The 12,626-nt window shown below is 41.2% G+C and overlaps 1 protein-coding gene across 3 annotated transcripts in view; it reads left to right on the top strand.

The window, feature by feature from the left end:
* ADK (adenosine kinase) overlaps nt 1-12,626 on the top strand; it is a 223,684-nt gene that overhangs the window by 184,702 nt on the left and 26,356 nt on the right. For all 3 annotated transcript variants that reach the window (XM_040320662.1, XM_040320664.1, XM_040320663.1), the window contains exons 8-9: nt 3,126-3,161; nt 5,849-5,963. In XM_040320662.1, the coding sequence (XP_040176596.1) occupies nt 3,126-3,161; nt 5,849-5,963 (151 nt within the window). The remainder of the gene's footprint in view (nt 1-3,125; nt 3,162-5,848; nt 5,964-12,626) is intronic.

Here is a 12,626-nt window from a genome sequence, read left to right as displayed (position 1 = left end):
TTCTTTCTCACCTTTCGTACACAACATTTTGTTGGTGCTGGCCGCTACAGGTTTCACATTATTTATGTTTAGCGCAATTTTTCCACCAATTTTCATTTCCCCTGTGCGGTATGAAAAAGATTCAGAATATACTACATATCAAAGGGTTTCCTGGTGCTCACGTGACTTCTTGGCTCTCTCCGGCTGACAGATATAGTGGGTGGGGCCAAGCACTGCTGCTGACGTCGGCTGTGGAGGAGAGAGATCCGAGGAGTCACGTGAGTACCAGGAGCAGCTCTGATATACGGTATGATCTGCATCTTTTTTTATACAGCACTGGCAAAGGGACACATAGCGTTTTATATAATAGTAGGGATGGCATGATCATAGTATAGGTTTGATTGCACCAGGAGACAAGAATCGTGGAGTGAACAGAGCTGACAAGCAGGGAGGGAAGGGGGAGGATAACAGGAGATCAGAGAGGAGAGCTGCAGCTGACGGAAGCATGTAAACTGACCATGGTGTCGGGGCTTAGCAGCCATAATACACTGGTCAGTTGTGGAGGGCATAGCCAGGCAGGATCAGACAGGTTTTAAGTGATATAGTGGGCCAAATTACATAACACAAGCACTGTGCAGTATAACATGCTTTAAAGGATATGTAAACCTTCCTTGTTTAAAAAAAAAATGTCATACTTGCCTTCTCTGTGCAGTTGGTTTTGCACATTGATCCGATCCTCCTCTTCTGGGGTCCCTCAGCGGCACTCCTGGCTCTTCTTGAGTTCCCCGTCGGAGAAGTGCTCTTTCTCGGGGCACCCATGTGGACATGCTGCTGTCTGTGTCCATTGAGACAGACAGCAGGACTTTGCACCGCCCCACCCAGCTCCCACGTCATTGGATTTGGTTGACAGCAGTGGGAGCCAATGGCTGCACTGCTATCTATTTATCCAGTCAGGACCCGAGACTCCGACTGGGCTCTTCTCTCCTCACACAATTGTCGGTGAGGAGAGTGGATCGCTGCAGCCGGCTGGTGATCAGTGTGTATGAGCTGCTGTTTACAGCTTTTTACACACGGATCACCAGCCTAGTAACACACACAATGTAAAACACACATGTCCCCGTAAAATCGCATGTCCCCCACATATGTAAAAGTAAAATCGTATGTCCCAATGATTATCTGCACACATCTGTCCATGATCATTTGCGTTCATATGTCTGTGATCATACAAACCAATTATTTTTTTTAACCACTTAAGGACCGCCTCCTGCACATATACGTCGGCAGAATGGCACAGCTGGGCACATCCACGTACAGCTACATCCTATACTAGTACACAGCCGTGGGGCGCGGGCCCGCGACCCGGTCTGAAGCGCCGGGACCGCGGGACTCGCAGACTTGATCGCCGCTGTAGTCCCGCGATCGGTCCCCGGAGCTGAAGAACGGGGAGAGCCGTGTGTAAACACGGCTTCCTCGTTCTTCACTGTGGTGCTGACATCGATCGTGTCATCCCTTTTATAAGGGGACACCTACAGCCACACCCCCCTACAGTTGTAAACACACTTCAGGGAACACATAACCCCATCAGCGCCCCCTGTGGTTAACTCCCAAACTGCAACTCTCATTTTCACAATAAACCATGCATTTTTTGCTGTGAAAAGGACAATGGTCCCAAAAATGTGTCAAAATTGTCCGAAGTGTCCGCCATAATGTCAGTCACGAAAAAAATCGCTGATCGCCGCCATTAGTAGTAATAAAAATAATAATAATGCAATAAAACTATCCCCTATTTTGTAATCGCTATAAATTTTGCGCAAACCAACCGATAAACGCTTATTGCGATTTTTTTATTTTTATTTTTTTTACCAAAAATAGGTAGAAGAATACTTATCGACCTAAACTGAGGTGAAAAAAATGTTATTTTTGGGGGATATTTATTATAGCAAAAAGTAAAAATTATTGCATTTTTTTTTTCTAAATTGTCGCTCTATTTTTGTTTATAGCGCAAAAAATAAAAGGTGATCAAATACCACCAAAAGAAAGCTCTATTTGTGGGAAAAAAAGGACGCCAATTTTGATTGGGAGCCACGTCGCATGACCGCGCAATTGTCAGTTAAAACGACGCAGTGCCGAATCGCAAAAAGGGGCCTGGTCTTTTACCTGCATTTTGGTCCGGGTCTTAAGTGGTTAACAAAGATTTTTACCAAATGTAGCAGAATACATTTTGGCCTAAATTTATGACAAAATTCGATTTTATTTGATATCTTTTTAAAATAGATAATTTATATTGCAAAAAATAAAAAACGCAGTCATGAATAAATACCACCAAAAGAAAGCTCTATTTGTTCAAACAAAATGATAAAAATTGAAAATGCGAGAGCCCTGAAAATTGGCCTGGGAAGGAAGTGGGCGAAAGTGCCCAGTATTGATGTGGTTTAGGGAACAGGATTTATTTTTATAGGTTAACAAGCACTTTAATTTTATTTCTCCAAGTTTAAAGAAATCATTTTTAGAACCCCCCTCCCTGTGTGTGCCTTTGTGTACATCGTCATTCTGCTCATCTTTTTTGAAACCCAGTCTGTACTTTTTAACCAAGCCCCCACCCCACCAACAACACATCATTATGCAGACTAGCCTCTTGGTACTCCTGGGCTGATACTTCATTACATAAGCGCCGATCAGTCCTAGAAGAATGCCTGCCACATGTTGCTGTCAGAGGAGACTTGTGTCACCTCGCTGGACCAGCTTGAAGTCTGCATATAAAAAGGTATGTATATTTTTTTTGGGGGAGGGGGATTCCAGGTGTGTAATTGGGGTTGAAATACTTGAATGAATTTAAATCAGTATGTTGTAAATCAATATGTGTATGGAGAAATCTGCACAGGTGCATTTGATTTATGTAGAACAATAACTTTGTATTCATATATAAAATGTGCTGTCTCGGTCAAACCACAAAATTAAATCTTATGCAGTTCTCATCTTATATTTCTAATGTTTTTGTTAACCTGTGGAATAAAAATCATGAACTTTCAAGTTAACAAGTTTTTATATATAATATATAAAAATAAATGTCCATAATATAATGAATACAGCGGTTAAACTATGTAAGAAATCTGTTCCTTTACCTAAATCTTTTTTCTAAATTTCAGGAAGCTGCTACGTTTGCCAGGGAACAAGGATTTGAGGTATTTGTAAACCACACATTTTATATTCTTTAGTATTACTAAACCTTATGTACAAACAGAAAGGTTAGGATTTTTATGTTGTCGTAGCTTATAACAGGATTTCATGTTTTGGACATTGATTGATGCTCGCTGCTGTTGCTATGGTAAATCTTGAATACTTCAGCGTTAATGCTCTTCCAGCTTCTTGACACTCCGTTCTCCAATCATCTTGGCACAGTGACACCCACGTATGATGAAGTTCCTTTGCTATGAGATGAACCTGCTGTTGCCTTTCTATTATTGCACACTGCCAAGAGTCTTCGCAAGATTTAAATGCCCTATTACAGTAATGTTAACCCTCTTTATAGACTGTTTTACACGTCAGCTTAAAGTGGTTGTAAAAGCAGAAGGTTTTTTTTTATCTTGATGCATTCTATGCATCAAGATAAAAAGCAGCAGCTCCCCTAAGACTTACCTGAGATCTCTCTAGAACCAGCAACGTGGCGCCATTGGCTACCGCTGCTGTCAGTCAGTTAGCCAATTGGAGAGAGGGAGCAGGGCTAGGCTCCTTGTCTGATAAAACACAGGTAGCTGAGGCTTGGCTCGGGTGCCTCCATAGCAAGCTGCTTGCTGTGGGGGCACTCAACAGGAGGAAGAGACCTGAGAAGGAGGATCTGGGCTGCTCCGTGCAAAACCACTGCACAGGGCAGGCAAGTATAACATGTTTGTTACAAAAAATAAGACTTTACAATCACTTTAATGGATAAACAAATTATAATAAATGCACAACGCACAATTTTATGCAGGTAAAAAAATGTGTATTTACTTTTTTTTAGGAGCCTGGAAAGAATTGCATCAGCGATTAGTAGATCGCTGATGCCATGCAGCTCTCTTGCAGACTGTCAGTGTGAGCTGTCTTCCCCATACATCGTACGACCAGGCAGTTTCACACTGACAGACTCAACTACAATAGCACTCAATAGCGCCGTGGTAGTTCATTGAGAACTACAAGCTGACTGCCACAAAAGGTGGTAGGGGCTTGTAGTTTATTCATAAACTGTGTGCTGAGCCCCGACTCAGCTGCACTGGTTTCAAAAAGTGACAGCTAGTATGGGAAACTGCTCCCCGTACTGCTGTCACAGGGTGAGGGAGCAGCAGGGGGTGAACATGTTACATGTTCTACCCTAAAAGCAGGTGGACTTATCCTTAAACAGTCACATAGTTTTACCATCACTTAAAATTAAAATGAAGTTAACTTTATGTAACAAATGTGCAGTACTCGAAGGATTAATGGTATGCAAGTCAGATATATGTAACTCCGGGGACTAACAAATGAACAGAGACTAGTAGCGCTTGTCTCTGAAGAACCTCCTCTCCTAGAACAATTACAGCTGATATCTTCAGCCCTATTGTTTTATGTTGTGCTCTTGAAAATGTAATTTGACAATCCTCAAGAATCTGACGTTTGGCGTTTTTTCTATTCTGGATCCAAGACGTCCCTGACCTCTGGATTTAATCTCATTTCATACTCATAGAGGTAAAAATAGCTGCTATCCCTGTTCCCTTCTTGTTTTTTTCCCTTAAAATCTGCCATCTTCAGGCCAAAGGGAGGGCTCTCCTCTGCACACAAAGTGTTCACAAAAGTGCTTGCCTTGCTTCTACTACTTTAAACCCAGGGCATTCATGAAAATGGTTACCTGGATGACCTCTTGCTGTATGGCTCCTCAGCCAGGATCCTTGCCCACAATTAAAGAACCATCCAGATCATTTCAACCTTTTGGCTTGATCAACTTTCCTAAGTCAACCCACATGTCATCTGGAGTACCTAGATCTAATCTTTTGACATGGCCCAGGCAAGAATCTTCCTCTCTCGGGAAAAGATTGCCACCCTAAGTTTCAACTCTCAGACCTTCAGTTCACAATGACACCTCTTAACTTCTGAATTACGTTTCTGGCTCCCTTTGCCCAATTTCATTCCAGATCTCTTAAATCCATTGAATAAGCAGATTCAATCTTTGGATCACTCAATTCTTCTGTCCAGTCAAGTGAAACTCTTCAATCATGCCCTGTTATTGGTTAGGTTGCTCCTTCACAAGACTTGGAAACATAATGATAAATGGGCCAGACAAAAGAAAAAGTTCTGTGCTATGGATATGTGTGTGTGTGTGTGTGTGTGTGTGTGTGTAAAAAAAAAAAAAAGTGTTCATTAAGCTCATGCCCCCACTGAGACTGTGACCTTTGTGGAGTCTGCAAAAAAATCTTTAAAAGGAGTGGTGTATGTCCCTTATTAAGTGCACTTGCAATAAGTGAGCTGGCTAATATGTGGTTAAGTGTGCAAATGGGCAAAAAAATCAAAATAATTGGGGGAACAGCTTATTAGTGAATATATGGTTGCTATACCTTATTGGTGAATAAATTCATATAACACTGGAATCCTCAAACTTGCACCCTATGCAAAAATCTATAATCGGCAATAAAGTGCCTGTGCTGTGCTTAGGATAGCATCCGTGCAAAAAGTTATTTTGCGCTAAAAAGCAAAAATGAATAAGTCCATAATGCAGTATTGGGTTCATAAATCTTTCTGAGAATATTACTATTTTTTCCTTTCGTACGATCAAGAGCAACAAATATAGTGTCTAAAATCTAAAGTGTGTTAGAGTCTATCTTTGCCATATGTATTTACATTTTAATGTTCTGTTCTTCCCTAGACTGAAGATATCAAGGAGATTGCCAGAAAGGCTCAGGCTCTTCCAAAGGTGAACGCGAAAAGGCCAAGGGTGGTTGTATTTACACAAGGACATGAGGATACCATCATGGCAACAGGTAGGTTTATTGATTTCATAAGGGCACTACCCCCTCTTTCTTTAGTCATGTTGTACATCATGGGCTGTTTCCCAGAATCTGACAGAACCACACTTGATCGTGCCGGGGCTGAACTTTTTTCCTTGCGCTAATCTTGCTATGTAAGCACACTGCAGTTAACAATTCTTAGTAATAAATGTACTAAAGGTTTTTTCACTTTTTATTAAACTGTTATTGCTGCTGGGCTGTTTCTGAACACTAGAGAATTTGTGCTGATAAGTAGATTTATATTGGTAGTCCTCACAGTTCAGTAGTTCCCTGAACCCATTTTTGCAAGCAGTCAATTTGGGACAAGTGTGTCCTTGTTGTGTGTATCATATTGCTAGAAATCTTTTCATCTTTAGAGCTGTTGATAATATTGGGAGCAGTTTACAAAAATGTGATTGGTGTTCTGTAATCTGCATCTTTCATCTATTGTACACAACATAAATTTCAGTTACTCAGGTCACTTTGTATTTTTATACTCAAACAAATCCATTTGTACAAAATGTATACAGTGTACAGAAGCAATACTTGCTGTAACTCCAGCAACACAGTATGCAAATTTATGGGAGAATCAAGTAGACCTATTACTGATGCCCAGTAATATTCCTTCAGATTAGGGAGGCTCATCCTCTTTCAAACAGTTTAGTGGCTTATTGTAATATGTTTTTGTGCACATATGAATTTAGTTGAAATTTTTACAAGTACATTTTTATTCACAGCGCTATGCTTTTTGTTACAGCCTTATTCCAAAATGGATTAAATTCATTTTCCTCAAAATTCTAAAAACAATACCCCATAATGACAACGTGAAATAAGTTTGTTTGAAATGATATTGACCATGTGATAAGCGGTGCCTGATTTCCTTCAGACATAACGCTTGCCATTCAGGCCAAAGAGTTCAATCTTTGATTCATCAGACCAGAGAATTTTGTTATGGTCTGAGAGTCCTTCAAGTGCCTTTTGACAAATTCCAGCTGGGATGTCATGTGCCTTTTTACTGAGGAGCTTTCGTGTGGCCTCTCTACCATACAGGCCTGATTGGTGGAGTGCTGCAGAGATGGTTGTTCTTCTGAAAGGTTCTCCTCTCTCCACAGAGAAAAGCTGGAGCTCTGTCAGAGTGACCATGGGGTTGTGTTCTTGGTCAGCTCCCAGACTAAGGCCCTTCTCCCCTGATCTCTCAGTTTAGCCATACGCCCCACTCTAGGAAGAGTCCTGGCGGGTTCCAAATTTCTTCCATTTACAGATGATGGAGGCCACTGTGCTCATTGGGACCTTCAATGCTGCAGAAATATTTCTGTACCCTTCCCCAGATCTGTGCCTCAATAGAACCCTATCTGAGGTCTACAGAGTGTTCTCTGGACTACACGGCTTGGTCTGTGCTCTGACATGCACTGTTAACAGTGGGACCTTATATAGACAGGTATGTGCCTTTCCAAGCCTTTCCAAATCATGTCCTATCAACTGAATTTACCACAGGTGAACTCCAATCAAGTTGTAGAAACATTTTAAGGATGATCAGTGGAAACAGGATGCATGAGCTCAATTTTGAGTGTCATGACAAAGGCTGTGAATACTTGCGTACATGGGATTTTTTTTTATTTTTAACAAATTTGTGAAGATTTCAATCTTTATAATGGGGTATTGTTTGTAGAATTTTGAGAAAAATAATGAATTGAATCTATTTTGAAATAAGGCTGTAACATAACAAAATGTGGAAAATGTGAAGCGTTGTGAATACTTTCCGAATGCACTGTCAGATGTCCAAGATTTGATTGAACAAATACATGGGAGCTAGGAAGTCAACACTTTATAAATATTGTATGCTGTCGATTTTTCAGCAAGTGTAGCTCTTCATGAGAGCAAGAATCTTCAACAGAAGGGACAAGTTATTCACAATTTTTTGTTCTGATTGTTTTTTTTTTAAGTGTGACACAGTAACATAAGGAAGATGGAAGTACCATGCTTGTTATTTACATTCTTTCAAAGCCTACTTGAGCTGGAATGGACAAAGGTTGTTTTTGGATTTGCTGACATCACCATCACAAACCTTTTTAAATTCCAAAACGCTGCTACCATCTGGCCACTAGGGTTGCCACCTCATCCCTTTAAAACAGAACACATATGAATTACACAGGTTCTGAGGCTAATTTAATGCAGGTAATGCACCAAATTAGTCTAATTACCACCTTAATTAGCCACAGAACCTGTGTAATTCATATGTGTTCTGTTTTAAAGGGATGAGGTGGCAACCCTACTGGCCACTGATCAGTAAACTTGGTCTGTTCACAGTGGAGAACAATGGCTGTCAGTGGCTGCCCACTAGAGATGAGTGTAGGTGAAACCTGACCGTGACGTCCGGTTTCTTCCAGAGCCTGGTGCAGCTCTGCCCAGCCAGCTTACAGCAGGCAATAGCCTAATACCTGCTGACTCTAGGGTCACAAGAGTACACTTGCTATTGTAAAGCCAAAAAAAAATTTGGGCAAACTTCCTTTTTAAGTTGCAGATAACAGATTCAATATGGAAGAATGCGTTTCCTTTCCAGCATAGGTTCTATTTGTGTTTGAGCATTAAAAATAGAACCACATAGCTGCCGTGATCTTGAAGTGAACTCACCGTGGGGAATGTTTGCTCCACCTAATTTGAGACTGCTTTCTTGTTTCTAATTAATTGTAAGAAACCAGGATCCATTTCAGATTGGATAATTAGGATTTTAATTGCTACAGTAAAATGTCTGTCTGGGATTTCCCCTGCTTCTAATTAAATGTACAGTTTTGTTGCAAATCATGTCAGGCTGAGACTGCCCATAATAGACCTAATAAAAGTAAATGCTAGCTAAACAGTTTATTTTGACAATAGGAAGTGATACAGGTATGGTAACAAGAGCCTCAATAGTATTCTTTTAACAAGGGCATATTCTGAAATGTTAAAGAGGGGGTTCACCCTATAAAAAAAAAAAAAAAAAAAAAATTCTTCTAGCATAAAATTAAGCATAGTAGCGCGAGCTACAGTATGCCTGTATTTATTTTTTTTAGCCCCGTACTCACTGTGCAATGCTATATTGAAGATTCCGACTCCCCGCGGGGAATGGGTGTTCCTATCCAGAGGGAAGGTGATTGACGGCCGGCTCTGGCGCGTCACGCTTCTCCGGAAATAGCCGAAATAGGACTTGGCTCTTCACGGCGCCTGCGCATAGTCTGTGCGCAGGCGCCGTGAAGAGCCGAGACCTACTCCGGCTGTCTTCGGGGAGCGTGACATGCCAGAGCCGGCCGTCAATCACCTTCCCTCTGGATAGGAACGCCCATTCCCCGCGGGGAGTCAGAATCTTCAATATAGCATTGCACAGTAAGTACGGGGCTAAAAAAAAATAAATACAGGCATACTGTAGCTCGCGCTACTATGCTTAATTTTATGCTAAAATGTTGTTATGGAGGGTGAACCACCGTTTTAAATAGTTTTGTATCTAATAGCTTATTGTTTTATTTTGTATGCTAAAAGAAGTATACCTTTTTGTTGTATGTTTCACGTGCAAGCATTGGCTGATCTAAAAAGTTTCCATAGGATGAAAAAAAAAAACTATTAGCAGATATTATCTTCAATAAACACTTGGCTGACCCAGAAATAGACAACTGATCTACACTGTAGCCCTCATTTCTTCTTGTTAATGCAGAGCTTGACTTCATCTACTCTCTACCTCCAAAGCCACCATATTGGCAATTGAGACTTTCCGTCTCATAAAGGAACAAATGGGGCATTAACTCAAATAATATGGTACATTTAGAATTTGCTTAGAAATGAGCTGCTCATATTACTGAATCAACTAGTTTTGGCAATCCTTTTTCACTAAGGCTACTTTCATACTAAATGTTTTTTGGCACTAGAAATAGCGCCTGAAAAGTGCCCGTAACCTGCCATTTCTGCAGCCTCAGTGTGAAAGTCCTGCAAGCAGCATCTTTGGGGCGGTGCGAGAGTGGTGTATACACCGCGCCTGCCCATTGGAATGAAGCGCCTGCAAAACGCTTTGGCAGCTGTTAACCATTTCCTCAGCCGCTACCGAGGGTTAAAAGCTCCCCACTAGCGGCCCAATAGCGTGGCTATAACAGCAGTAAAGTGCCGCTAAAACCAACAGCGCATTACCGCAAACGGTAGCCTTTGTTGATGTATCCTTTTGTTGTACGTTCAGATTAATATTACAAGGTCCTGACAAATTTGCTCTGAAGAAAAGGATGACAAAGGCAAGGTGTAAAATATGTTCATCTGGTGCTTGAGGGGGCCTATCCCATCTATGTCGCAGGCATCATGCTGCTTGCGGGGACCACCGGTGTAGATGTTGCAGATCTGCAGGTAGGTACCCACAAGCAGCGCGATACCCGTGAGATAGGATAGGCTCCCTTAAGCACCAAATGAGCACATTTTAAAACTTCTGTGAGTGCTTCTAATCTTGTGAATTATTTGTACATCTTAATACTACACTTAGGGCGGCACTTACTGATTCTTTCTATAATAAGGCTTACCTATAGGTAGTGTAAATATCTCCTAAACATGCATCGTTTAGGAGATATTTACTGTACATGCAGCCAGTTAAATCACTGGTGCATGCGCTCTGAAGAAACAACAGCTTATGCCTTTTATTTAGAGCCCTGTGCCGTGACCAGCAGCTCCCACGTGCCGTGACCAGCAGCTCCCACGTGCCGTGACTAGCGGGAGTGACGTCATTGCGGCTCAGGCCAGTCACACACCCGGAAGGAAGATCGGGTGAAGATGGATGTGGTCTCCACCGATGACGTCGCATCACTGGAGAGCTTTGTTTTTTCTAGGCAAGCTTCACATAATGTGCTGGTATGCAATGCATACTGACACGTAATGCCTTTTGCTTATACAGTTTACAACCGCTTTAAAAAGGTCATATATTAAAGACATTTACCAATGTTGGTTATTTGGCGAATATAACCCAGATACCCCAATACTTTAAACCCTGCGCCATACAGTTTTTTGTGATGCCGTGTATGAACAAATTTGCCAAAAGGTACATTTTCCTGTTTAAGCATTGGCAGTGTGTTGGGCAACACGGCTCTACGAGGCTGGTGTGAATGAGCCATTAAAGCAAATCTTTAAGTCTGAATCATGGTGGGTTTTAACTATTTTGTGAAAGAATGCACAGCATATTTGAAATTGTGGCACATTCACCTTGCAAAGCGCCCTTACCCAGTGATGTGATGTTCACATTGCTCCATTGCTGGTTCTTCTGGTAGTTTTCTACGATTGACCAATTTAATTGACCACAAGGATGTAAATTCCACGCATGTGCACTGGAGCTGCTACATTCCAGTACTGTAAAGACACCAGAATTGTATGCCGAGATGCACATGGCTATCAAATTGGTTAAAAGTTGGCGGCAGGCAGGGGAAGAGATTTTTTGTTAAATACTTTTGCACCATATATCCATATCTGCTAGCAATTTTTTTTAAATTTGCAGGTTTTATTTCTTTATTGTGAAAGACACTGTTTTATTCACAGTGGGGCACCTTAATTAAAGATGCATTTTGTCATCTATTGTTTGTTTTTCGACCAAATGAATACTAGAAGAATCAAAAGTGCGATTTTTAGGCCCCATATAGGAGTGAAATTCAATACAGAAAACTTTCAACAGTTCAGTAATAAAATTGAAAACCTCTCTACAAATGATTACTTATGGACATAATTCCCAACGTCTTGTTCACATTATATGTGGTGACTTGCGCTGCTCTGCACTGGATAAAGGTGGCTCACCACTAGGGTACATAGACAATTGTTTCTATATACCCTGTTCACAACACACCGCTGGTGTGATGTGCATCATGTCTGCATATTTTTGCTGCATACTAAATGGCATTGTGCTGCTGTTCAAATACATGAATGAAGTGTTACTATGTGACACTTCAGATAAAGTTAGAAAGGAAAGAACAGCAAGCAGTGTGAATGCATTGGGACCTGTATTGCACTACTCCCTGCCGGAGCTCACAGGGACAGCTGCTCACATGTACAAACATTGTGTTTCTATACTGGCTAGTGTGAATGTGATACAATGTTCCATCAGGAAGGGTCTTTTCACACCATACTGCAAATAGACTCTCTGTGATTCATTGAAAATGCCTATGTGTAGTCCCTTTGTAGCTTTATGCATTTTTATGTATGTTACTCTGCATTTTTAAGTTCATTTATTAATGAGCATTGTGCAGTCTTTTTGCACCCAAATTGCATCCAAGACCCTTATCTTGAAAGATGTGGAATGGATCTGGAAGGAAAACCCCTAGATCAAAATGTAGCTTAAAAAATGGGTTTACTATGCCTTTAAAATGGAATACCTCAGCAAAATATTTAAAATTAAGCAGCGTGGGGTTTCCCCCAAAAAAATCTCTATCCTTTTTACAAGCATGCAGCCCGGTCAGAAAAAGGAGGCATGCGTGCACCCCTTTTCTTGAATCTCATCAGGCCACATCCCTCAACAGTTCCCTGGCAAAGCACCTTGTCCCCAGGTTGATAAGAACAAGGGCCGCTTTATCACAACCCTGGCCCGGTGGTTGTGGGGGTCTGCAGACGGGGAACCCATCAGAATCTGAAAACCACCTTTTAAGATTAACAGATATACACTCCTTTGCCTAT

The sequence above is a fragment of the Rana temporaria genome, chromosome 8 (genome assembly GCF_905171775.1).
Source record: "Rana temporaria chromosome 8, aRanTem1.1, whole genome shotgun sequence".
NCBI lineage: Eukaryota > Metazoa > Chordata > Amphibia > Anura > Ranidae > Rana > Rana temporaria.
Note: the sequence above shows the minus strand (reverse complement) of the source record. Positions and strands in the feature narration are given on the sequence as shown.